This window comes from Thermobia domestica, chromosome 5 (genome assembly GCF_964235325.1).
Source record: "Thermobia domestica chromosome 5, izTheDome1.hap1.1, whole genome shotgun sequence".
Classification (NCBI taxonomy): domain Eukaryota; kingdom Metazoa; phylum Arthropoda; class Insecta; order Zygentoma; family Lepismatidae; genus Thermobia; species Thermobia domestica.
Window position 1 is genome coordinate 162913374 of NC_137458.1, and position 27134 is coordinate 162940507.

At 31.9% G+C, this 27134-nt stretch overlaps 1 protein-coding gene across 5 annotated transcripts in view; it reads right to left on the minus strand.

Moving 5' to 3' along the window:
• The window catches only part of LOC145686228 (cyclin-dependent kinase-like 4), a 188722-nt gene that overhangs the window by 18053 nt on the left and 143535 nt on the right, over positions 1 to 27134 (minus strand). For 2 of the 5 annotated variants that reach the window (XM_081759302.1, XM_081759303.1), the window contains exons 9-10: positions 17608 to 17694; positions 10342 to 10425 (exon numbers count right to left, since the gene is read on the minus strand). In XM_081759302.1, the coding sequence (XP_081615428.1) occupies positions 10342 to 10425; positions 17608 to 17694 (171 nt within the window). Of the gene's footprint in view, positions 1 to 10330; positions 10426 to 17607; positions 17695 to 21428; positions 26267 to 27134 lie in introns of those variants that run through there. The other 3 variants (XM_081759304.1, XM_081759305.1, XM_081759307.1) reach the window with 3 other exon arrangements.

Consider the following 27134-nt stretch of genomic DNA (forward strand, 5'->3'; position numbering starts at 1 on the left):
TTGAACGTATGCAAACTAGTGGAATAGATGATCCTGAAAAATATATTCAGTTGTTATTTGAATTTGTAAAGGATCATGTTTTAAATGATGCCGATGATGATATGTTTGTTGTTATGTTGAATTGTTGTTTACGAAAAGAACGGATTAACTCGAAACTATAATGTAATTTATCCTGGAATACATGCATCAAAGAAAATTTTGATTTTGTACAGTGAAGGACACTACGAATTAATTACCAACATTACAACATTATTAAACAAACGGAAATATTGTCAGTATTGTTTGAAAGGTTATCATCATACACAAAATCATAAGTGTAACTTCAAATGTCCAATGTGCGAAAAGTATCATAATGTTTCTAATAATGATAATAATATTAAAGTTGAATGCCTTGATTGTCATAGAGTGTTTTCTTCAGAAGAATGTTTTGCTAATCATAAAGCGATAAATGTTTGCGGAAAAAGTTTATGCGAAACAAAGAAAATTTGTGTCCGTTGTGGTACTATGAATGACATGCGTTCACGCAAGTCTGAACATGAATGTGGTGAACGTTATTGTAAAACATGTTACACATATGTACGCGATGACCATATTTGTTTTGTTCAAACGGCTATGATGCAGCATGTAGATACCTTTTTGTATATTATCTTTGATGTAGAAACAATGTTGCTTCCTAAAAATGAACAAGGAGAACAAGAACATCATGTAAATTTTGTAAATTGTATTCATGCTTGTTACAAATGTAAGGACATGAAACTTGATGATACATGTTTTGTATGCGGTGATAAAAATGGGTTCCGTTCGTTTGATTTCAACAACATTGAAGAATTTGTTAATCATGTATTAATAACTCGACCAATGTTTAAAAAAATCATTGTGCTTTCCCATAATGGCAGTAATTATGATATGCAATTCTGTGCTAAAACTTTGATCATAAACCATCATTTTACACCTGAAGTAATAATGTCAGGGCAAAAAATTATTGAAATGCGTTTAGGACAAAAGATTTACTTCCGTGACACATATTTGTATATGGGAGTTAAATTATCTAAATTACCTAAGACGTTAGGTCTTTCTGCAAATTTACAAAAGGGAGATTTCCCGTACTTGTTTAATACATTAGAAAACCAAAATTACATAGGCAAAATTCCTGATCTAAAGTATTTTGATCCTGATTCAAGGAGCACTGAAGATCGAGACCAACTTATCATATGGCACAAAGAACGTGTTGCAAGTAATGAGGAGTATAATCTCCAAAAGGAAATGATTCAATATTGTCGGAATGATGTTAAAATTTTAGCAGAGGCTGTCATTAAATTTTCAAACTTAATTGAAGACAAAACAAATGGTATCCAATGTTTTATCGTCTCGTCAACTATTGCTAGTTTGGCTATACTAACATATCGTACCTTATATTTACCCAAAGAAATTATTCCAATTATTCCACCTTATGGGTTTGACCATCGTGATCGTCAAAGTTTGAAGGCAATGTACTGGCTGCGATACTTAGAACGTACTACTGGTAATAAAATTCTTCATTCTGGAAATGGCTTGGAAAAACGATTCGGGAGGTATAAGGTTGATGGATTTGAAACTAAACCAAATACAGTTTACGAATTTCATGGATGTTACTATCACGGATGTTTAAACTGTTATCCTACACTACGACACGTGTCCCTAGATTCTACCTCTAAGCAAGGTACATCATTACAAGATCGGTATGAAAACACCACCACAAAAATAGCATTTCTTAAAAAATTAAATCTTAATGTCATTGAAATGTGGGAATGTGAATGGGACCTCATGGTAAAAAATGATAAAAAATTACAACAGTTTATTCAAACACAGTGTCATGATCTTGTTGATCATCTGGTACCTAAAGATAGTTTTCATGGGGGACGTACAGAATGTTTTAATGCCTTGTATGAATGTACCAGCGAAGAGTTTGTGTCATATTATGATGTTACCAGTCTTTACCCCTGGGTAATGGCACGTAAGCCATTGCCTATAGGAAAACCTATAATATACAAGGGGCCTGACTTTCCACAAGTGCAAAGTATTCATGGATTAGTGAAATGTAGTATCTTGCCTCCCAAAGACTTATATTTTCCAATTTTACCATATACATGTAATGATCGCCTTTTGTTTGGGTTATGCCGTACGTGTATGCAACAAAGTGACAACAATTGCACCCATAATGATGCCGAGCGTGTCCTTACTGGTACATACTGTACTCCTGAACTTCATGTGGCTTTAGATCTCGGATACAAAATTCTACAAATTATTGAAATTTGGGAATTCAAATTATCTGGATCAGAAAATAATCTGTTTAAAGATTATGTCAATTCCTTCTTAAAAATGAAACAGGAGTCTTCAGGATTTCCTAGCTGGTGCAAAACTAAACAAGATCAAGAAAAATATATTGCAGACTATTATGAACATGAATGCATTCAGTTAACGGAAAATAACATTCAATCAAATCCTGGTCTAAGATATATTTCCAAAATATTTCTCAATTCGTTGTATGGGAAATGGGGACAGCGAACAGATTTATCTCAATCTGTAATTGTAGATACTCCAGAAAAATTTTTAAGTTATCTATGGGCACCCCAATATGAGGTACAAACTGTATTGCCTATTGGAGAGCGACATCTCATTGTATCATATAAAAACATTGAAAACAAAAACAAGCCATGGAAATTTTCCAATGTTGTCCTTGCAGCCTTCATCACCTCTTGGGCGCGTCTAAAACTTTACGAGTTACTAACAGCTATAGATCATGAACGTGTATTGTACTGCGACACTGATAGTATTATGTTTGTGCAGCAACGTAATGAAAAGCCTCCACTTTCTTTGGGTTCCTATTTAGGTCAGTTAACTAATGAAGTTCCTGATGGCTGGGAAATTGATGCCTTTATAGGCTTAGGACCAAAAAATTATGCCTATAGAATGAAAGAAGTTCAAACAGGGAAAGTAGATTATGTATTTAAAATTAGAGGAATTACTTTAAATCATCGTACACGACAAGAAATTAACTTTCATCATTTTTATCAACTAGTTCGAGATAAAGCTGACAAAAAACAGTTACACAATCCAGGAAGAATTGTTCGTAAGCCTGGGTTTGTCATCGTATCCAAGTCTGAAACTAAAACACATCAAAAAGTTCAAAATAAAAGACGACGATTAAATCATAACAGTATTACTGACTATAGAACATTGCCATATGGTTATCAAAGTATTAAGTGTGTCAAATGAATGGTATTCTGTATATATGTAAATAGTAGACTGTCTAAAGGTACTATAATGTCATAACATGGTCATAATATCATCAAATATGTCCATAAGTTTTCCTATCAGTTGGTACTTGTACGTATATATATAATGTAAATATGTCAATAAGTTATTAAGAATATTCTAAGTATAGTAAATATCTTATTTAAATATAACTATATATGTATATCAATATGCTAAAATACAATATTGTAGAGTATATAAATACAATAAAGCGTTACAATTTATAATAATATGTTTTATTTCTCCAACAAATATTGATATAATACGAAATATCTGTATTCTATATAAGATAAAGGAAGAATACATATGCTTCATATAAGGTTATTTATGCGTATTTTATGTTCCTACAATAAATGACCGTAAGTTGGAAACCAAAATGATGGCATAATGTCTTCTATAAGGTGAACAAGCATCTTAAAAGTAAGTAAAGGTAGCAATATAAGACATTAAAATACTGTAGTGAAAAGATATCTATATGTAAATGGGTTATAGCACAGTGATATTCTTTGTGCTTCAAATACCACTAGAACATCTTTGGCATGATCACATTTTGAGGTAACATGATGTGTTCAGCCTCACAGTTTGAGTAACAAACGATCCAATGAATATTACAAGAGGATAAATACGTAAAAAATCACAATATATACATTCTAACATGGTATTCAAGGTAATCTATATACATAAGCAATCAAATTATAAGGCTACAATATAATCAATTCATGTGTTTGCATTCACATAGCATATCACCACAACAACATATACAACTCTACAATACGATAAAATAAGGCTACAATCCAATATTAATAGAATAGAAACACTTTAGGTGTTTGCATCCAGCCTAGTATAGCCCCTAAAGCTACGCAACCAACAACACATGCTTAAAACACTTACATGCAAACGAAAGATAATATGTCTACAATATGATACATATATTCCTGTCCCGATATCAAAAACCAATATACATACATACATACATAAACCCACTTACAAACTATTCATATATACATGCAATTTGTCATTCGTCTAAGCTTCGTACAACATTAGACCCATACAGTATCCAAAATATGATATTCTATGTTAAAATCACATATCAGCTACACATACATGTACCCCACTTACAAACTATTCATATATACATGCAATTTGTCATTCGTCTAAGCTTCGTACACCGTTAGACCCATACAGTATCCAAAAGATGATATTCTATGATAAAATCACATATCAGCTACACATACATGTACCCCCACTTACAAACTATTCATATATACATGCAATTTGTCATTCGTCTAAGCTTCGTACACCGTTAGACCCATACAGTATCCAAAAGATGATATTCTATGTTAAAATCACATATCAGCTACACATACATGTACCCCCACTTACAAACTATTCATATATACATGCAATTTGTCATTCGTCTAAGCTTCGTACACCGTTAGACCCATACAGTATCCAAAACATGATATTCTATGATAAAATCACATATCAGCTACACATACATGTACCCCACTTACAAAGTAATCATATATACATGCAATTTGTCATTCGTCTAAGCTTCGTACACCGTTAGACCCATACAGTATCCAAAAGATGATATTCTATGATAAAATCACATATCAGCTACTGAAAATACAATATCAATACATAAAATACCCCCTCAATAATATTCATTACCATCTCATTAATATTCATTATCATTTCATTAATATTCATAAATAATTAATTCAATATTCTAGTTTTTTAAAAGGATAAAATCATTTATACGGAAATATCTTTAAAAAAAATCTTCTTTCAACACTTCTTCCAAAAGCACAAAAGTGAAAGTTCCCTTGCGTACACAATTCATTCACTCTTTTTTTTCCTCTTTGAAACTCAGGTAGCAAGAGCCACCCTTTCTCTCCCCTCTACGTATGTGGCAAGGTCTTAACAAAATGCGTAACAATTCCCACATCAATTTAAACTGGTCCTTTACTCAAAACAAGAGCACACTTCGCCCCTCCAATCTTATGTGTGGTCTCTGAGTATGGGGAACAATACATTAACTTTTAAAAAGTGACATTTAACTATCTCATTCTTCAATTCTCTGTCCTTAGAATAATGATTCCTATTTCTTTTTTTCGTATATTTTTCAGTTTCCATGCGGTAAAAGTCACACTCTCCCATTAAACATGGTCTTTTTTACTCCATAGGAGAGCACAGTTCGCTCCCCACCTCCATCACATTGGAACACACACATACAAGCAGGTGTCTATGTTCATTTTGTTACTCTTCACCCGTCAAAGGGCTCTCTCCCTCCTACGCCTTCCATCTTACACAGTCAATATCTTTTAACAATTGTTCTTTATCCAGAGTTTCCCATGTTTCTAAAAGTCATTTCACATGTTTTTTTCGCACGTCCTGCTGTTAAAGTATTCTCCGACATCCATGTGTTACATTAAACTGACACTTTCTTACTTCCTTAATTGACACAATGATGAAATTACGAGACAGCTACATAAGAGCTTCTCATACGTTTACAAAACATTCCTATTGTAAATACTTCCCCTTCTTTTGGTTACATTTTCCAAATAAGCTACTTTTTTTATCCTTTGTTTTCCGTCTTCCCCCTTTAGTTATCTCACCTTACAACATCCCATTCTTTTATTATATGTGCCTTCTTTCTTTAGAATTAGTTTCTTGAATACCAAGACCAACTGCGTTCAAGATTAACAAAAAAGACCTGTGTGGACATGCTCTGAAGTTTCTTCAGCTATTCTTCACCACTTGAGGGCAAAATAAGAAAGGAGGAAACAAGTTTCTTAAAGGATTGAGGAAAAACGGTAAGTAATCAGCATAAATTGTATAAATCAACATAAATTGTATTAAAATATATGATAAAATAGATCAGAGGAAATTTACACCCATTTTCGTGAGAAATTTGCACTGTTGACCAATTGTTGTGAGAATGAAGGAAATTTGTACCAGTTTTCGTGAGAATTTTGCACTTTTCTCCAATTCTCGTGAAAATAAAGGAAATTTGTATCAATTTTCGTAAGAAATAAGGCGAAATTATACCAATTCTCGTGAGAAATTTGCACTTTTCTCCAATTCTCGTGAAAAAAGGACACTATACTACTGTAATATTCCACTTATTATAATTCACAATTCCTATGACTCCATCCCATGTTATATCAGAGTTGTTCTGAGGGCGAAAGGTGGCCCAAATCCGCATTAATCTCGTAAGTTGTCATGTGTTTCCATTAAATTGATGATTCTGTACTTGATGTTTATTGTAGATAAACAATCTTTAAAAGTCTGTCACATAATAATAATATTTCATTTTATCTTTAGAAAATAGGATACATTCTTTTTAGATAAACCCAAGTAACAAAATGATTGATTTACTGGTATGGAATTTAATTATTCTTATGGATGAAGAAAATGCATGTGGCTAATGTGCACCAACATAAATAAATCTTGTATCATCTCGACTGTAATCAGCACTGGCGTACAATGAATTTCATCAAGGGAGGCTCAAGTTTCCAAGTTTATATTATTTCAGGCGTTTGTATACATATCTTAATATAGTGAATGTTTATTTTTACATTACACGATGTGGTTTATAAGTTCCCGAACTGACTATTTTGCCGCTTTCCTATCAACACTATTTGTAGAAGAGCGATTGCACTTAGTGCTAGACCTATTTAACAAGAGTGCAAATTGGCGTTAGTGTGGTTGCAGTAGTTTAGAAGCCAAGATGTGTAATTCACATCACTGTTTTATGTCTGTGTCAAAACGTGAAATGGATGAAAAGGACGAATAACGTGCAGCGATCAAATTCTGTTGTAAAGCCGATATGTCTGCAAGAGACACGCTAAAACGGATTCAGGAAGCTTATGATGATGCAGCATTAAACCATACAACCTTTTTTGAGTGGCATAAACGATTTCGAGGGGGTAGGGAGTCAGTGATGAACGACGAGCACAGTGGTCGGCCCACAACAACCCGAAACGATTAGGGGAAAGTTGGGGGAATACCACGCACTTAAGGTACATTTTCCAATATCTCGCTACAAATCAAACAAATTAACATGAGGAAAATATATGTTGTAACTTAATCATTCTAGTTTCATATTCGGTCGTTGGTAGTGCTCCTTGATTTTCATAGATTCTGTAAAAATAAAGTTTGTGGAAAACGAGAAACGCGTGGTATTCCCCACCACATCGGGTAATCACACGCATTACATCGGGTATTGGCACGCACTAATTCCTTAACGTGAAGCATCAGAATCTCTTTCCATAAACTTAGGTCGTTTGTTGACTGTACGTTTAGGTCAACTTCTAGTTTGTTTCCTCAGGTTGTCTTCACGTTTTCCACCAACATCGAATTTTCGAGTTTTCTTCTCAACTTTGCTTTCTTGGTGCTTTCTTCGCTTAGTGCTCTTTCTGAATTCAGCATCTTCCAATATTCGTTTGGTTTTAGTACCTTGTTTGGAAAGTTAAGATTTCTGAACGCTTTTTGTATTTCGAGGAGTTGACTTGGCAGACCTGGAGATAGGAGAAATCTGTGAGACTTTCAAGCCTCATTTTGTAAAGAAGACGGTTGGACAAGCAATGGTAACTGCTGTGATGATGTTCCGGGTAGTTGATGTTCTTCTCGATTTAGCCCTATTTTCGTCGAAGATGGTTGTTCATTTTGGCGTAGGCCTATAATAGTTTGAGCATCGGAAAGCAATTGAGAATTCACTTCTTCAGAAGTCTCTCTTTCATCTTCAATTTCTACGGCCTGGAATTGCTGAGCAGCTTCAAAATCTTCTTTTTCTAAAAGTGTCCAGCTCCAAAGGACAAATACCCGCTTGTTTAAAACCATTAACAGCTTTGTCCATATTTGCTGCTTTCAGATAAGCTCTATTAAAGATATCGACTAAGTCATGTGGAGAAATTTTTCATTAACGTAGCGCTTCGCAAACAGTGTGTATTCTTGGTTGAAATATGTTTTGTGGGGACCAAAAAAGGTGAGGTCTAGCGGCTGAAGTTTATGTGACGTATGCGGTGGTATTGTAATCATAACAATTCCTTTCTTCTTACAAAAATTGTAAATTTCTAATGAAATATGGCTCGTGTGATCCAAAATAGGTAGGACTGGATCATTTGTTATCGGTTTCGCAATAAGAGCAAAATGTTGCAGCCACTAGATTAATTGCTCCACCCAAGAATATATAGGTCCAGTAGATTCTACTTTCTGCAGCTGAGGTGACATGCGTTTTCTTGGGTAGATAAACATAGGGGATATGTAAGACATGGCAGCTTTGTAACGGTTTTACACCTTTTCCATGATATTGGTGCTCCGAGCTGTTTCACTCCCTTTGGATCCAAAATACGCCCTGGTGTCTATACTACGAATATACCTGTTTCGTCAACGTTAAAGATCTAATCTTCACAGAAATGATATTTTTGGGTAACTTCTGTCAGGTTCTTAGAACCCTTTCACCCTTTCTTCATTGAATTCGTCGACCCTGTTAATACTAATTGCTTCAGATTTCCTTGACCTTATCGTGGAATTTTTCTTTAAAAGCAATTCCAGCCAATCATTCCCAGTAAGTCGACCTTCTTTATTCAAATTTTGTTTGATATTATTAGCTTCTGCTTATTCATAAGCTATTCTGCGTAGTTCAATTGGAAACATTCCGTAAAACAACTTGGTTAAATGTAAAGCGTGACCAGCAAGTTCCGCTTTTTGTGTAGAGCTCAATACAGCTTTTCTTCCCATTTTCTTAGAACAGACAGTCCCAGCTTTCACTTTTGTTTTTAATGTAGCCTCATGTATTCCAAAATCATTTGGTACCTCTCTAATTTTTCTTCCGACATTTATTGCTCCTATGGCGTTTGGTAGTTGTTCTAATGTCCATTTGCACTTCTCTGTTTGCCTAATATAGTGTCATGTCATCTGCAATATACATAAAAAAGGAAAAGAAACGCAGCATAAACTTTTTGATAACTACTTCGTGAAGGGGCAATACCACGCACAATGGACGACATGCGTGCAATTACCCCATTCCAAGCCGAGAAAGAAAAATTGAACCTTCAGAAGTTTCACGTCGTTTCATATAAACAAATTTAACATGAACTTACTACTAACACACTACGCTAAAACATTGTATACACATTATAAAAATCAACTAAGTATTTCAATACATACCTCTAAATCTGCAAACGAAGTAAATTAGAAGAAATTACAGCAAAACAACATTTCGCCATGCCATGAACCACACCTAGCAGCAACTGGCGCCTCGCTCGTGCAATATGTCTTTCATAGTCTAAACTAGATAGTATCACTAATCTGAATCAGTTTCGAAGCATTAGAGCTGAGAAAATATGGTACTTGGTATTCCCTCGTTGCGTGGTATTTCCCCACTTTCCCCTACAACATCGCCGCCGTCACCAAAATGGTCAAAATGGTTAAAAGTGACGAAAGTAATGGTTTCATGGTTTTACGGCAACAACGACTAAACAGTTTCTGGCTCAAAAACAAATCATAACCTTGCACCTTCCCTTTACTCTCCAGACCTGCCCCCACCCAATTACTTTCTGTTTCCTAAAGTGAAGGTGCAACTAAAAGCTGAAAAATTTGATACTATCAAGGATATTTAAAAAGTTACGAGCGACCAACTGAACAGGATTTCGGCAGAAGTTTTCCAAAGCCATGTGAAATTTGGAAATACGTACTCAGCAATGTATTACTTCAAATGGAGCCTATTTTGGATAAACAAACTAATGATGATACCATCCTTCTTATTTTTCTTCCAATGGCCCTTGTCCGGGAACTTATGGACTGTATTTTGTATATCTTGTTCAAGGGATGTTCAAACATGGAAATCCACTTTGCGTATGCCACTGGTAGTCAGAAGAAATAAAAGCTGTTTCTATTCAATATTCGAACAGAAATTCGTTACGTAGCACATCGAATGCATTAATATCTACAAAGTTAATGCCGAAAGAATCTACATAATAACTCCGTATTAATTTTAACTTGAAACGTAGTTCTTGAATCATCGTACCTGTGGCTCACCTGTTTAATTTTTCCTAGAGACACACCTGTTGGTAAATCCAATATGTTCCATCTAGACAGTAACTTATCACTCACTTTACGATTCTGAAAATTGTATAAAGTTCGTTTCAGTTTCAGCTTGAAAGTATAAAAGTAAAGTATTAAACAGTGATAGACACGCAAACATCTTCTGTTTGATTTGAACTGTAAAAATAATTTCACAACTAATAATGAATTTATTATACAGTGATGTTTCTGAGCAAATCTAAACTAAACTGAGGAAATATTCAGAAATATAATCGTATCGCTGGACTGGCCCAAATTCAATCCCGATGTATCCCTTGGCGGGTAGTGTTCATCCACTGAGCTATCAACGATAATATCACTGTTCTGAGTTTATTCTTCCAACCTCAACTGACCAGACAGTTTCTGGTAATTATTTTGTATAGACGCAATTCGCCATTTTTTGAAAAATGAACACGATTTTACTCCTCGCAAATACGCCAGGCCACCGATAAGATTTTTCCTTGCATTTCGATTCCACCGGTATGTGGGCTAAAATAATATAAAAGATGTACAAAGATATATATATATATATATATATATATATATATATATATATATATATATATAAGATATAGGTAATATTGCGGGTATTTTCTACATATGTCACGTGATCACTGTATCATTAGAAACAAATAAAATACAAACAAGCTCTTATAATGAAAGCTACTTGTGATTGTAATGCCTATATTTTGTAAAAAAGAGTAATTGTATAAATGGGTCATTCTATTTGAAAAAGGGTTTTTGAGGGTTTGAAAAATGAAATTTTCACAGTGTTCAAAATCATTATTTTCTTTATTTTTCTGTTCGCTATAATGCTTTACATTAACATCAATACAGTGGTTCAACACGAGAACCAATATTTTGAGAAATATTGGTAAATTTAAAAAATGCTTTGAACGGAGGTGACAACTAACTGAACGGAGGTGACAGCTAATTGAATGGAGCAGACTTTATACCAGCATGGATGTGACATCAGAACGAATGTGACAAGACCATCTCTTTCCAATTGAAAAGTAAAAATTTGTAACGAATTTCGAAAAAAGTAATATTACATAATATAACATTAGTATTACACATGTGCTTAAATGATTGTCAATGTCCAGAACTCAATTGTTGACATTAGCATTCAAATGAAGTACAGTATTTTGTTTAACATATGCTATCCTTAATACGAGAGTGGATCAAATATAAACGGGATTGTATTTCTTATTTAAATTAATTTTTTGAATACCACAAGGCACTTACAATTTATTTTTCCACATAGTTTCGTCCTTGGGAACCTTTTTGATGCCTTCATTGTAAAAAAGAACAGCGTTGTGTCACCAGCCAGTTGCGCACGAACTCTTCCACACTCTCGTCATCTTCAAATTGTTGCTTTCCTAGAGCTTCTTTAAACGGTCCGAACATATGGAAATCGCAGGGCGATAAGTCCGGGCTGTAAGGAGGATGTTCAAATGTAGTCCAGTGCATTTCCTGTAACTTCGAGACAGTTCGAGCCGCAGTATGAGTCGCGCATTGTCGTGCAGGAGGAGGATCTGTCGGAGCGATTGGTCTCGTCTTTTGCAGCGATATGTAACTCTCGCCTTGTTCAACAGCTCGCAGCAGTATTCAGCATTTATTGTGCGTCGCTCATGTAAAAAGTCAATCAGCAACAGGCCTCACCGATCGATAAAAAATTGTTGATAGAACCTTGCCAGCTGACAGTCGAGTCTTGGTTTTCACTGGTGCTGTTTCCCCTTTCCTCCGCCACTCCTTGCTGGCTTATTTCGATTCAGGAGTGTAGTTGTGAACCCATGTTTCGTCGCAGGTGACGATCCGACTCAAAAATTAATCGCCTTCTTCCGCAAACCTTGCTTTAAGCCTCTGACAGACCTCCAAACGTCTCAACTTCAGACTTTCGGTCAAAAGGTGAGAGACTCATCTGTAACACACTTTACGGAACTGTAGGTTGTTGTTGATGATTGCTTGACAGCTCCCATAGCTGATTCCGATTTGTTCTGCAATTTCTGATAGTTACTCGTCGATCGTCGTCAATAATGCCTTTAACTGCACGAATGTTTTCATCCGTAATGCTGGTCTGAGGATGGTGATCGATTTTCCACACGTTCTCGTCCTTCCTTGAACTTTTTATGCCAGGCATACACACGCATCCTTGACAATGTTTGATCCCCGAACTGTGCAGTCAATCTCTGGCAAATTTCTGCCGCTGTAACTCCTTCACGAGCAAGAAATTTTATAATTATGCGTTGCGCAGTGGAGGGGTGCACTTGTTGCTCCGACATCATGAGCGGTACTGACGAAATGGCGGGAAATATCTAACAGCACGCTCTCTCCACTCCCAGCGGTCCTGCCTAAACATAGCAGAAGCGAGCGGCCAGTCCTACCGACTGTTGATGTTCAGGAACAAAAATCCCGTTTATATTTCTCCCCCCCCCCTCTCGTAATTGTTTATTATTATAAGAAGAAATACGATTGCGCATTAAAAATATAGCTAGTTAAGAGGCCTCATTGTGACGAAATTAAACTTCCGCTAATTTTACAGATTTTGAGCAATATCTTCAAAATGGATAAAATTAATCAAAAAGTGGAAACTCATTGAACTAGACAATAGACAATATTATTTTGCATGAAATACCGTTATCACGACTCACCTATGTACTTTCTTTTTGCAGCCATTACTTAACATGAAAATAAATGTCGTATCTATAAAATGTTCGCAAAGCGAATGCAGATAAGTGAGTCGTGATAACGGTATCTCATGCAAAATATTCTTGTCTAATATACTGCTTTTCACTTTTCGATTAATTTTATCTATTTTAAAGATATTACAGATCACATCCCCTCCGTGCACGCAGTAATGAACGGAGGTGACATTACTTTATACGCACGGAGATGACAAATTCCGCCATTATGGCACGATTAAGATATACTCTTAAGGTTAGATTCTGTTTACCCTTATTTTCAGCATTAATTCTTAAAGAGTAACATTATGATTCAACTAAATTAAATTATCATCTATAAATACCTTCTTATAATTTCAAACGGAGTTGACAGCTTGTGTTGAACTAAATTATAACAAGTGCAATTTCAGACTAATAAAAAGGAACAATCACCACCAACAAACTTACCTCTCTTAACTGGCGCCTTCCTTGGAAACTTTCATAAACTAACAAGTCCTGAGACTACAACAAAAATGAAGTTGAGAAATATGGCAGACATATATGTTTTTTAAAATGCATTAACACGGAGGTGACAAAAAAAACTGGATACAGAAAAGAATGCTACTTTTAATAGCATAAAAAAAGCTTTAGCTTATAAATTTATTTCCATCTATTCATTGATATTCATACGTTAAAAAAGTCGTCTAATACTTGGCGAATAAAAGATAGTACTTCAATAATTTCGAATCATTCAAGTAAAACTGTAAGTAGTTACAACGCACGGTGGTAACATATCACCTATTTTGACATCAATATTTTTAAATAAAATTATAAAAATATTATTGAGTTCATTATTAATTTTAAGTTACCTTTGCAATGTATGTACTTACACAATTTCAATGTGTTTTGATTTCTACCTGCCTATCAGCATATCAGTTACATCAAAAGTCCCATTTCAAATAGAATGACCCAAATACTAAAGTACAACCCACCATAGGAAATTTCTTAAGTACGTATTACGGTGCCATAAATCCTTGAGAAATAAAGTCCTAATACGATATGATGAAAGTAACTGTAATTAAGCATGAGAATGACTTAAGGAAAGTGTATTTTTTTTAAATATTAAAACTATAGTAGAATCAATCATGGAAATTTGTTGCAGTTTATTTTACACTACAACATAGATCTTCGTAAACTAAATTTATTTGTCCCTAGATTAAATATTTAAATACTTATATTTTTTTTTCGAACACTAAATGAGAAACGAAAAATGATCCTTTCGTTATACTTTGATTAATGTTATTTTAATTTTAACCTTTCCATATTTACCTTTGAACCTTCAAATATGTCATATTTATACACCAGACAATAAATCCCTACCTTAGAGAGTAAGAAACTGTCAAATTTGGTTATTTTGTCAATTTTATAGCTATCAAAGGAAATTAAAGGTGATCAAATGCGAAGAGGGATTAATTCTGAACTATGACCCTCCTGCAACACAACTTCACTGTGAACCCTGAAATTAGGTACCCTTCCCAAAATTTGACCCTAGACCCTACCAAAATTTTACCTTGACCTTGACTGTCAAAATTATATACCCCTCCCAAAATTTGGTCCAGGGTAGGAGTACGTTGGCCCAGATCATGGTACCTCTCCATTTTTGCTGACTCAATCGCGCCATCGCCTGTCCGTGCTATTATGTCTCTTTAAGTTTATGCTGTAGTAATCTTCATTTTTTACTTATGGAAATTGCCCTACGATATGCATTAAACTGGCATTTGTAATCTATTTTTGAAGCACAATTGACAAAAATTTTGTTTCGATTAATGAGCCTGAATACTTCCTTTCCAAATCACTATACCTCTTTATGTAGCATTACAATTATTTAATGGAAAAGACTTTCTTATTTTGTTCTTTAATATTTCTTACAGATCCATAATATCCAACTTTGAAATTTAAATATAAATCTTTAAAACCTAATCGCTTATATTATATAACTTATAAACATGTTTGTGACGATAACATTAATCTGTTTATTAAATTCCTTTAACCAGATGTTCTTACTTCATGTATCACATGTACCAGGCGTTCCAGATGTTGGTAGTTATTGGTAATTACTTCATGAATAATTAGACCATTTGTTGATAATTTCTTTATTTGTTCTGAATTGTAATTCTGATAGATTGACGAGAGTTTTGTCATTGGAAAGTAAACGATGTACGAGAGATATATTAGATATATAAACGGCACAAATTTTATTTACTACTTATCATGAAAGTTAAAAAGAAACCTATTTTCTTGTTGGACCTTTCATTAACAAGCAACGAATTGGCAAATTCTGTCATTAACAAATGACAAATCGTTTCCAAATGTAGTGGTCAGAGAAAAATTATCCAAATATACTGGTAAAAATTCATGTGACATAATTCCTAACGTAAGCAATGGATTTCACTATTATTCGTCACAAATTTTTAAACCATTATTCCAGAGGATCCTATTTCTTTGTGAATAATATGACTTCTTGACACTAGAGGAAATCAGAGTGTCTTATAACGGAGGAATATTCATTGACGTGTGGCAGTGATTATCTAATAATGTCACAATCACATAGTTATGTAAATGGCATCCCTAATCTTAATATTTAATCCATTGTTTTATTCCTGGTCCTAACTTCCAGTTTTCTACATACCTTTCAAACCCACAGTAGAAATAAACTGTCGTCATTACTCCTGTTCTGATGACCCCCTCTAACTACGTTAGAATCTATCTTTGAATAGAGCGCTTAGAAATAGGCATAGAGATCGAAGTTCTTGTACATTAACATCTGAACAGAAAATATCAAACTGGTTCATACTAGCTTTGCTATCTTAAATAAATGATGAAACGGTTTGTAGAATGATGAAACTGTATGTAGAATGTATGTTTATAACAAAGATTTGCTTTTAAAAAATCAATGATGGTATAAGGAGTTTTACTAGATTTCCTATTTAATTCTAGATTCCGGACACAATCACTTTAATTCTGTGTTGAAGTTCAATACATTTCGTTGAGCTTCCTTCAAAGGTTTTCCTTAAACTAGATATTTTCTTATACTAGAAATACAACTCACCGAACAAAGAAACGTGTATTTAAAAATAATAAATGTGTAACAGTTTCGCCAACTAACTGAACATATTGGCATCATCAGACACTATAACCACATTTATTATTTTTAAATGAACGTTGCTTTGTCCAATGAGTTGTATTTCTAGTTTAAGAAAATATCTAATTTAAGAAAAACCTTTGAAGGAAGCTCAACGAAATGTATTGAACTTTAACACAGAATTAAAGTGATTGTGTCCGGAATCTAGAATTAAATAGGAAATCTAGTAAAACTCCTTATACCATCATTGTTTTTTTAAAAGCAAATCTTTGTTATAAATATACATTCTACATACAGTTTCATCATTCTATCAACCGTTTCATCATTTACTTTCTGACGTCTCAAGTTAACGTTTAATAACAGGGTGGTTCCATGTAGTTTTGTTCTAAATAGCAATTAAGAATTTTTTGTGAAGATCTGAGTAAGTCTAAACTCCAACTTTGAAGGTCTATAAGTTAGAAATTACACTATTTCATACGCTTATTAGTCAAGATCAAGTGAGTTTCATCAGATGCAGCTACGGTATTACACTATTAGTTTGATTTATTTATTTATTTTAAAAGAAAAAATCAAATGAAGGACAAAATTTAGGCACACTAATTATGTAATTTTCAAACAATTGAATGAAGAAAGTTTTACAGCGTAGAACTTTGTAATAGAAATACACAGTTGAATAAGATTGTTTAAAATAAGTAGGACATGTCGTTTCAATAGAAAATACTTTAATGATAAAGAGTTGTAGTAAGAAAAATTGCAGATAGAAGATCTTTGAGCAAAACAAAAAGTTGACAGTAGTAGAAAGTAGGACTACAGAAAGATGGATAACAACCATGCTACAACAGATTAATATACACTAAAATCTAATGGCAGGTTTTCTCTGCGGAAATAAACTTTCGGGTTGCTTAGTGATGGAATTTCATGTTCAAACTGTTTTCCGCTAAACCAAATAAAGAAATCGTAAATATGTTACGTACACAAAGCACATCAAAATGATTAATGAAAGCATCTAAAGAGCTTACTCAATTTTTTGTCTTCAAAAAAAGCATCACAATATTTCGGTCAATCTCATTAGATTTTATTTATGATTAGTAACACTAAACTAAAAACTATTCTATAGTTATATTATGTGTTACTGGAAGATTAAAAGGAATATTTACCTTCCAGTAAACAAGACAGATTCTTTATAAGCATATTTCTACATTAGACTTTTAGATCACATGAAAAAGGTTAGTGATAATAAACGAAATGTTATGAGATTTTTTAAAAGACGTATTTGAATAAGCACTCTCAATGTATATCTTATATTATAGATAATAATTGTAGTGAAAGTTAAAATCAAAGTAAAGGAGTTTAGTTTTTTTTTCATAAGTCTATTTCTTATCAAATCGCTGTTTCAGTCTGTTTAACTGCTTATCTTACCTTACTCTCGGAACCAGTGAGTTTAATAGGTGGAAGGGTCAATAAGGAAGGATACTTTTCAGGAGTCTTACTTGTATTTTGCTCAGACTGAAATATAATAAAACGCAACAAAATAACTAAATAAATAAAAGAAAGGAAAATATATATACTATGTAACTATATCCAAAAATCTCGAATGAAATTACGATAAGATAATACTTTATAGTACAGCATTATGTCATGTCTTATTTGAGAAAGTTAGTACAATTGATGTTTGATCTTAGATATTGAAAACAGTTTGAACATAATTTATCATTATATTGCGAGCGGTGATAATGATTAGAAATAATTTAATTAAAAGGTTAATAGTCACCGCAAGATATCTAGAGGTGACTATTAGCCTTTTACTTGCATTATTTGAATATAATTTGTTTATTCTACTTATCAACTTGATTATTGAAGCGTTTATTTGAAAAATAGTATGATATAGTGATTGTTGTGTAAAGACGTTCTTCGCAAGAATATTTTGTATTGACTTTAATTTACTTGTATGTTTCCGATGTGTTTGAAATGCTTTTCAAGTATGTATAGAAAATACTTATTTTTTCACTATATTTTGAGTGTCATTTTAGAAGTATTAAAAAATTTCCTTGTTTTGTTACACACTCTACATAATGAATTTGAATAAATTATCACTTTTGATTTCAAAGCTTTGACTTTCGGTTTGAATAAACTCAGGCGTGCACTCACAACTTTTTATTAGGGGTGGTCCAAAAGTTGAATATATTTATAGACGGTACATGCTGTTACATAATGTACTGTGTTCCAGCCAACTGCACTAAGTCGGAATTCCTACAAAATTCTCAAATTTACATAGGATAAATGGCATTTAAGTATTATTCGCGCATTTCTAATAATATCTTTACAAAAAAATATTCTTCCCAGTTTTTTCTTTTTAGGCACAGCCTTGTTATGCACAGTGAAGCAACTGTACTACAACGGAATAAGTGTGATTACAAGGAGTAAATTCCTACCCTCAGTCAGTTAACTGTCTTCACATCTGATTTTTAAACAATATTTAAAATTGAGGACATTGAAGGGATAAGAATAAAAATAAAACGTGTATTTTATTATTATTATTACATTTATTCCCTGGTTACAGAAGAAAATATATACCACCTGATGCAGGAAAACTGACATTAAATCATGACACAATATCTTCTACATCGAAAGTACCTCTATGAATGGAAAGTAATTACTTTCAAATACACTTGAAGAAGCTAAATAAACCCCAAAATATTTTATTTTTTTTAATTATAACCTAATGAATTTGAAATAAACATATCATTCTACCACACAATTCTGTCAATAATAATAACCAGCAATACAGTAACGGAAAAACTTCACATTAATTTTCATTGTATAGTACCATTTGGATATTGTTAATTACATGAAATGATTACAAACTCTTATTTTAAAAAAAACATACTAAACTGTACATGGACTTGCACATTTCTTTTGTTCAGAAATTAAGTAACTCATGATTTTATTGTTGGCTGCACTTATGGAGTGAGGCTATTTTTAAATTCTTGGATATGTTATATTTCAAATTTTGAGAATGTGTCTATTACTTCTACAAAGTTTTAATCGTTGAGATTCTAGGAATACTTCATTATGGATTAAAACAAAGACTCATACAGAAGTGAACTTTTACACATGCCATGTAATATATTAAATATTTGTATCTTTTCGTTCTGTATGAAATTTATGCATGTGTTTAGTTGAACTTGTTAGTATTTGTTTCAAATATTGAAGCAGAAATGATAATTATAGGAGCGTATTGAGACATAATTAACGTCATATTAAAGAAAAGAAAAAAATAAAACTTTTTCATTCACTAGAGTTTCCTCTGGATACCAAAGTTCTGTTATAAAATTGACTATAAATAGTAGAAAACGACTACTATAATTATATATAGTTTATTTTTTATTTACTCAGCATTTTTATTGCAATTTCTTTACAAATTTACTCGAAATAACTCATATATCAACTTACTAAGTACAAATAACAAATTAATAGTAAGGTTTACTTCTATTAAACCACTGCTGGACTCTGTAAACACGTTATACCTAATTAATAATTATAATTGTAAACAACGTACATATATTTAATAAAAAGCAATATATATAATGTAACATTTCGATATATAACACTATCTTCATCAGACTCAAGAATACCTCTCGGACATAAAAGAGACATTATTATGTCTGATGAAGATATTGTTCCAATATTGAAACATTACATTATATATTATTTCTCCTCAGGTGCCTGTGTCCCTTGTTCACGATGACATCATTTAATAAGAGTAGTACAGTTTAGCGTTCATCATTGAAGTGTAATAATAATAAACACGATCAATAGTCAGCGTAATAAATCAAATGCAAGAATGCTTTCAAGAGCAAACTAATAGTATCAACAAAGAAGATTTATATAGTGAACTTATTACACTACTGACAATTATAAAAATCAAAACGATGATGTTCCATGGAAACAGTTAACCCTTGAAAATCAGTTCATACTTTTGAATATCGAATTTTATAGCTCCTTTTCACATTTTTTACAATATTCCGAAACCCACACACACACACACACATATATATATATTTTCTAATACAGTATATTATTTCGGTACTTATGAAACGCTGTAATCTCAAGTATTCAACATTTTCAGTAAGTTCCTCATTGTTGAGCGATATTTCACCAAATGGCACGATGGTAGCTACAATTAACTGACAGACATACTTCTTAGTAATGATGAGTTACTTGAAAACACTATAGATAGTATTGCCATTTTATATTAAAATTTTATAAAACTGAAGATATTTTGTAAATACAAAACATAAATTTTTTAAAATTATGTTTTGCAGTTTTGAAAAATAGAAGAATGATCTGAGATATTTAATGAATAACTTTAACCATTTCCCTCATAGTAAACTCACTGTTTACTATGAACTACAATTAAGTTCATTACGTAACATCAGTTCAGCAAAACAATGTGTCAATATTTAGCGTAGATTTTATGTTCCATCAATATATATCAGACAATTCTATGAAAATACTGGTATAGACAGATTAACTGACATGGAAGCTAGATGGATTCTTAGTTTAATCCCAGGGTATGTGAGTTTGCGATGCACAACACCATATCCGTGAATTTTCTCGGGATTCAGTTTTTTTTCAACATTCTGACTCTACCTATTTTTCCACTTACAATTGCTATTCATCTCCTTTATCTTAGAAGACATAAACGTGGAACGTAAAAGTACAAATTAATTGATTGAGTAATAAATAATGTTGATCTGCATGCAATCTCCAATCTTGCATTTACCAGATTTTAATTTCATTCTTCACCATACCTGATGAAGTAAACTAATCAAGCGATAGTGTGTTGTAATGGGTTTATTCTGCTTTTAGAGGTAGTATTACTGCGTAGCATAAGCGGCGTTTACAAAATCAACTTTGTTATTATTTCTTAAAAATAATGTTATCAACATTTTAAAAACAAATTAAATAAAACGTATTATAAAACTGTAACCTGTGTGTAATTCTTAGACATTCCAAACAATCAGTAAAATGTTTTGACACACTAAAAAAAAGAATAACTATACAAATTTTGTAGACCCTCTTACTCAACAATTTCGGTAAGTAGCATTTCCGTGTCTTTCATTAGTACTCTTTAAATACCCAATTTGTTATATTTGGAATTAAAATCTGTTTGCAATTTTGTCACACGTAATTAAAATAAGTAAAAAGGCAGCCTCACTTCTTTGCAAAAAGTTAAAAAAAAGTTGGTTTCTTTAGTTTTATAATATAATACAATGTCTCTAAAGATTTAATTAATACACGTGACAATCTAAGAAATATCAATATCGCCGTTTTTCGTATGAACAAAAAAATTATACTGATTGAAAAACGATGGATTCTCGAATAGAAATCTACTATTAACTAAACGATACTGTCACATAAACACTTCAAACACATAATATGTGTAAATATACAACACGTTTAGCAATTTTTACAAGAAAGTGTTTATGGTTATAGCAGTATTTACAAGAGAAATTATAAATTTCGTTTTACATTCGGTTACTGATTCTTTTTATTGACGTATTAACATTTTATTAAAGTCTAAAATTGTGTGCCACGATTTGTTTCATATTGAAAAGAAGTACTACTATTCCAAAATCTCCTCAAATCTCGATAGTTGATTTCAAGTGAGCAAAGTATTTTCTTATTGTTTTGTTTCACAGCTTGTAAATCATATACAGGGTGATTACAAATGATAATCCTAGAAATCAAATAGAAATAATTGATGAAATAATAAAATAATGAGCAGAAATATAGTGTATGATAAAAATAATCACCAGACCTTCGAGGTTGTAATTTCAAAGCTTCAGATACTGAAATAATAGCAAATCAATTTGAATTATGGTAAATAATCTTAAATATAGTTAAGTTACTTCTTAGTGATAGATAATAGTTTAAAACGGGTGAATAGTAATCAATTCATTTGCAAATAACAGTATCAATATTAATTAATATCGATAAATCATTCATAACAACTTTGAAAAGACTTTTAGCATATAATAATTCCTTGAATCTTAATAAAGTATCGTTTATAACAATATTTATGTGTTTATTTAAGATTTACTCCATGAAACTATGAATACTTTCATGGTTTATTAAGTATTATTTCTGTAATTTTCATACAATACCAGTTAATATTAATTTTATTTTAACAAGCATAAATCAAGAGTTTTTACATATCTTTTTGCAATTTCTACAACAAAACAATTTAAACATATAAAAAAAAAAAGTCTAATAATATACTTTTCAAACAGTTTGATGACAGATTACAAAGCATACTGGAATTCAAAATTTCTCAAAAAAAAAAAAAAAAAAATTATATATATATATCCTTCATAATCTTTACGTTTGATCTTGCGTTTGTTATTTTGATTTTAGTTACAAGAAGAATCCAGTGTTTGAACAAGAAGTTTTCGACTCAAGACTTTATTACAGGAACAATTAATCAAAATAGCAGGACATAGGCAAACTGGGATAAGATAAGATCTGTGCCTTAAATCTTAATTCCTCGAAAGAGGAGAAAAAAAAAAAAAAATATTTATGTAGTGTTATTAGGTATTCATAAATTTTATGAGCATTTTATCGTAATTTCGAGAGTACGAATAAACGTAGACAACATTTCATAGTTTCTAACATATACTATAAATTTAAGTTGTTTATTGAACGAATCTAACGAAATTAAGTGTCGTAGTATGGAAAAGAAAAGTGAACATTTCGTACAAAGTGATCATTGTAAATATTTGATTATCTTAAGACGTAAATAAACATATAATGGAAGACAATTTTACAAATCGGGAAGGTAAATTGTTAGTTCTAATGAACTGGAGAGCAGAAATACTGTCAATTGATTTTAATTCACAAATTCTAGGGTGTTGTTAGGGTAGAAGCGTAATCATTATTCTTATGGTGCAGTTATATTTAGTACATTTCTTAAATTATATATATTTTATACATTCAAGAAGAATACATTTAAGAATATTATTATTTCGAAAAAGATACACTTGTAATCAACCTGTATATGAATATATGAACGATGAGCGTTCAAAAATTTCGTATTCTGATGCTAATAGATTTTTACGATGAAATTAGTTATATCTTTAGTTTATATTATTTTTAAAAGTTCAAATTTACTTACCAAATTTTAACTTCTAAGGTGTTATTTAAAAGCTTGCATTTTACAGGTATTCTATCACAATTTAGATTAAACTATATATTCTGTTATACGATTCAGCAATCCATATTATATTCTAAGAAGTTATACTGTCTTAAACATACAGCATTACTAGATATTGAGGACAAAAGTGCATAAGCGAGGACACAAACTGACATAAAAAAATAAACAAATCCTTATCCTAATAGTAGAAAAATTATAACAATATTTTAGTTATTGAAGTGAATGCTGTAGCGTGCGTATGTATTTTTCAAATGACTAAAGTATAGGGAATATAGGAGCTTTCATTTGATACAAAACAAGACTGTCAGTAATTAATAATATTTATAACTTAAATACTCCCGAACTATATTTAACAGTAAGATGCTAAATCGATGTTACAAGTATCACTTTTGTTGTGACATTTTTTAAATCGAATTGAATCTATTCAGCATTGTTTTAGAACTTTAATTTAAGAATTCTCTGTGTAGGAAGGATAAATTACTTCTGCTTGAAATTAAGAAAACGCATATTTGTGAAAAGTAAATTTCTGCTATTGCTCTGCTATTTATTGATTCCGGCTTACTTAAGTAAAGGCAATTTGTAGACGTCTGTAGTAATTGTTTAGGAACGATGACTGGTGTGGTATGTAATGTAATAGAAGATATGGAAAAGACTGTAGAAATCCTGGTAGTAAGTTTCAATTTCATAACTGACTGTGTGTTATGTTATGATATGATGAAAGATATGGTACAGCAAGTGACAATTAAGTTAACACCGATATACATTTATAAAGAAGAAGAAAACGACGGCATTAGGCAATAGGCACAAACAAATTCAACACTAACAAAGTAATAGCTTATGGCGAATTTATGTAGATCTCTACGCTGTAGTAAGTTTAGATCACTACGGTAGTTCTATTGAGTATGAGGAAGCCTAGACTACATATATTTGGACGAGAGACTATTGGTAACATTGGTCATTAGTAAATTGATTCACTGGGTAACATCAACTTATAGTATATTCTATTTAATTAATTTTATCTTATTATACATTAATTAATCTTATTATACTTTCAACTATGACAATTTCTTTATAATTATATATTAGAGACAAAGACCAGTTAAGTTTATATAATGTATTATAGTTAAACTATTTTCAGAATTTTAGAAATATGTGAAATACGTTGTAATTATGAGTAAATTGTAAACCAAATATTCCGTACTCAATACTTTAATCATTATGAAGTACCCTTCGTTTTGTAATAGTATTTTTCAAGTAAGAGTAAGAGAGTGTAAGAATAGTTTGTGATATATATATATATATATATATATATATATATTAAACGTCCATTGATGCAACTGCTGCATCGGAGTTTTAAACCTCGATAGCTCAGCCCCTAATTAAGGTAGGAAGATGATTTTGGTATCAATGTATTCCTGAAGGATGCAGCTTTCCGCCTGTGTGCATTTTATGTATATGGGAGGTACCACAGCCAAGAGGAGGACGGTGAAGTTATTTTTTAAATTTTTTCATCAGGTTTTGGGGGACACTCCTCCCCCGTTTGTGGTACACCTATAAAAATTGGTATATGTGAAGCAATGAAATAGTTCTTACATGATAATAACCTATATGTAAACTTAATGCTTATAGGGGAGGAGGAGGCAAATTTGGTTGCCAGGGACTCACAAAGTCAAGTTTTTCATATTTTTCTATGATTTTTATGTTTCTTCTTCTTCTTCTAAGAATATCGAGAAAATTGCATGAATCTTACTTCGTTGGAATCTGTGGCCTATAAGCTTTCCAATGGTGTATGAATCATATCTGTGATAACTAGAGTGGTCACCAGAATCCCCAACGTGAAAGTCTACTATTTTGTAACAATTTCTGGCGGGCGTCTAAAAGTTATAGTATTTCTTATGTATATCATTCTCTTAAGTAGTTTAATTAGTGTAAAAAAATAAAAATGTAGTATAAGAGACTATATTTTAAGTAGTTGGCCATTCATTATAGTTTCTCTGTAATCGAGCATCAGTTTTGTTCTATATTCCTTGATAATTGTGTAATGCTACTAGTTGAAATTATTAAATAGTTCATCAGTAGTAAGGATTGATATGGAATATGGTGGGATTTGTAAGATTCTCAAATTGACAATGGGAGAAAGAAATTTTGGGTTCTAATTTCTCCATCCCAGTCTTACTAAGTGGCAATTTAAAGGTATACTAAATTATTCTTTGTCCAGAATACGAAATTTTCCACTCACCTTATTATTCTATATACATATATCACCCATTTCGATCGTAACTATTTGGCACAGCTGTGAAATGTAAAGGATCACAAAAACGAGGAAACTACAACCGTTTGTCATGTACCGATTAGTGTTTCCAAATAAGGTCTGACACTAATAGAAGCTATGTGGATACAACTAGTAAGCAAACAGTTATCAGATTGAACAACAAATTATCTCAACATTGATCTTCGTTTATGAAAAACTATATCATGATTTCTTTTACTTATTAGGAATAATAACATTTTAAGAAAATATTGGTCCTCATGAATATATAGTTTCCTACATATTATTAAGATGGCGTGCAAGTTTTTAGTAGCTTATAACAATATTACTTTATACAAGTTGGGTTTTTAAGTGTTTTTATATTATTATTTATGAAACCACGTTCCATGCTGTTCTTCAGACACCATCACGTCCTCAGAGTTAGAATTTCTTGTGCTCCATGCACTTGTAATCCAGTTAGCACCGATTATGTCCTGTAAGATATGAGATTGTAATTTGTCTTTACTCTCTCTACTGTCGTCAATTCACACTAACGGAAGATTTGAACTGTTTCTCTTTGGACTTTGTGATGACGACGATGATGATTGTTCTCTCTGAAACAAAAATAAAATCTTCCTGCAAAATATCAACTATGCGTAATGTTTCTTTTTGGAGTGTATATACGGATGGAAGTATATTATTTTATAGAAGTATATGTGTAGGAAGAGGGAAAAAGAAGGACGAATGTGTGAGTACAGGGTGAAAAGATAGTTCCACGGTTTATCAGTTACACAGGAATTTTGAATGCTTGGTTCACTCTCTTTTTAAGTATTCAAATCAGTTGTCCGTACCAGATGTACTAATTTATTTTACCTACACAAATTAACTTAAATGGAAGAAAACATTTAGACTAACAACTTTTGAATAATAATACCAAATGTTTGCATAGTCTTCGCTTCTTTATGAGAAGATAACTTACATAACTTAAATAAAAACCACAGAAATTTTCGGATTTGTTGCATAAAAGGCAATAAAATTAAATACACAAATTTGTAATGATAATTAATTAAATAATTGTTCCTATGCGTAATATTTATTTAAAGGAAGAATGTACTAGTAAGTAACAAGTCATTGTAATTTAGTTTTTCTTTATATATATACCACGTAAATAATATTTCTTTTATGTATTACTGTACGGGATAATTGCTCAGAGTTTTTTATCTTTGCATTTAAGCCAATTTCACAAATCTCAAACTTTATGGGCAATAACTACATTTATATTTATATCAAAGAGTCCAATCCAAAGTTCGAATATTCAAGCCATTATCAAAATAATATTGAAGAAGAACAAAAATTAGAATATTTAAGCCATGATCAAAATAATATTGAAAAAGAAGTAAAATTAAAATATTAAAGCCACGACAAAAATAATATTGAAAAACAACCGAAATTAGAATATTCAAACAGTGATTCCAAAAATAT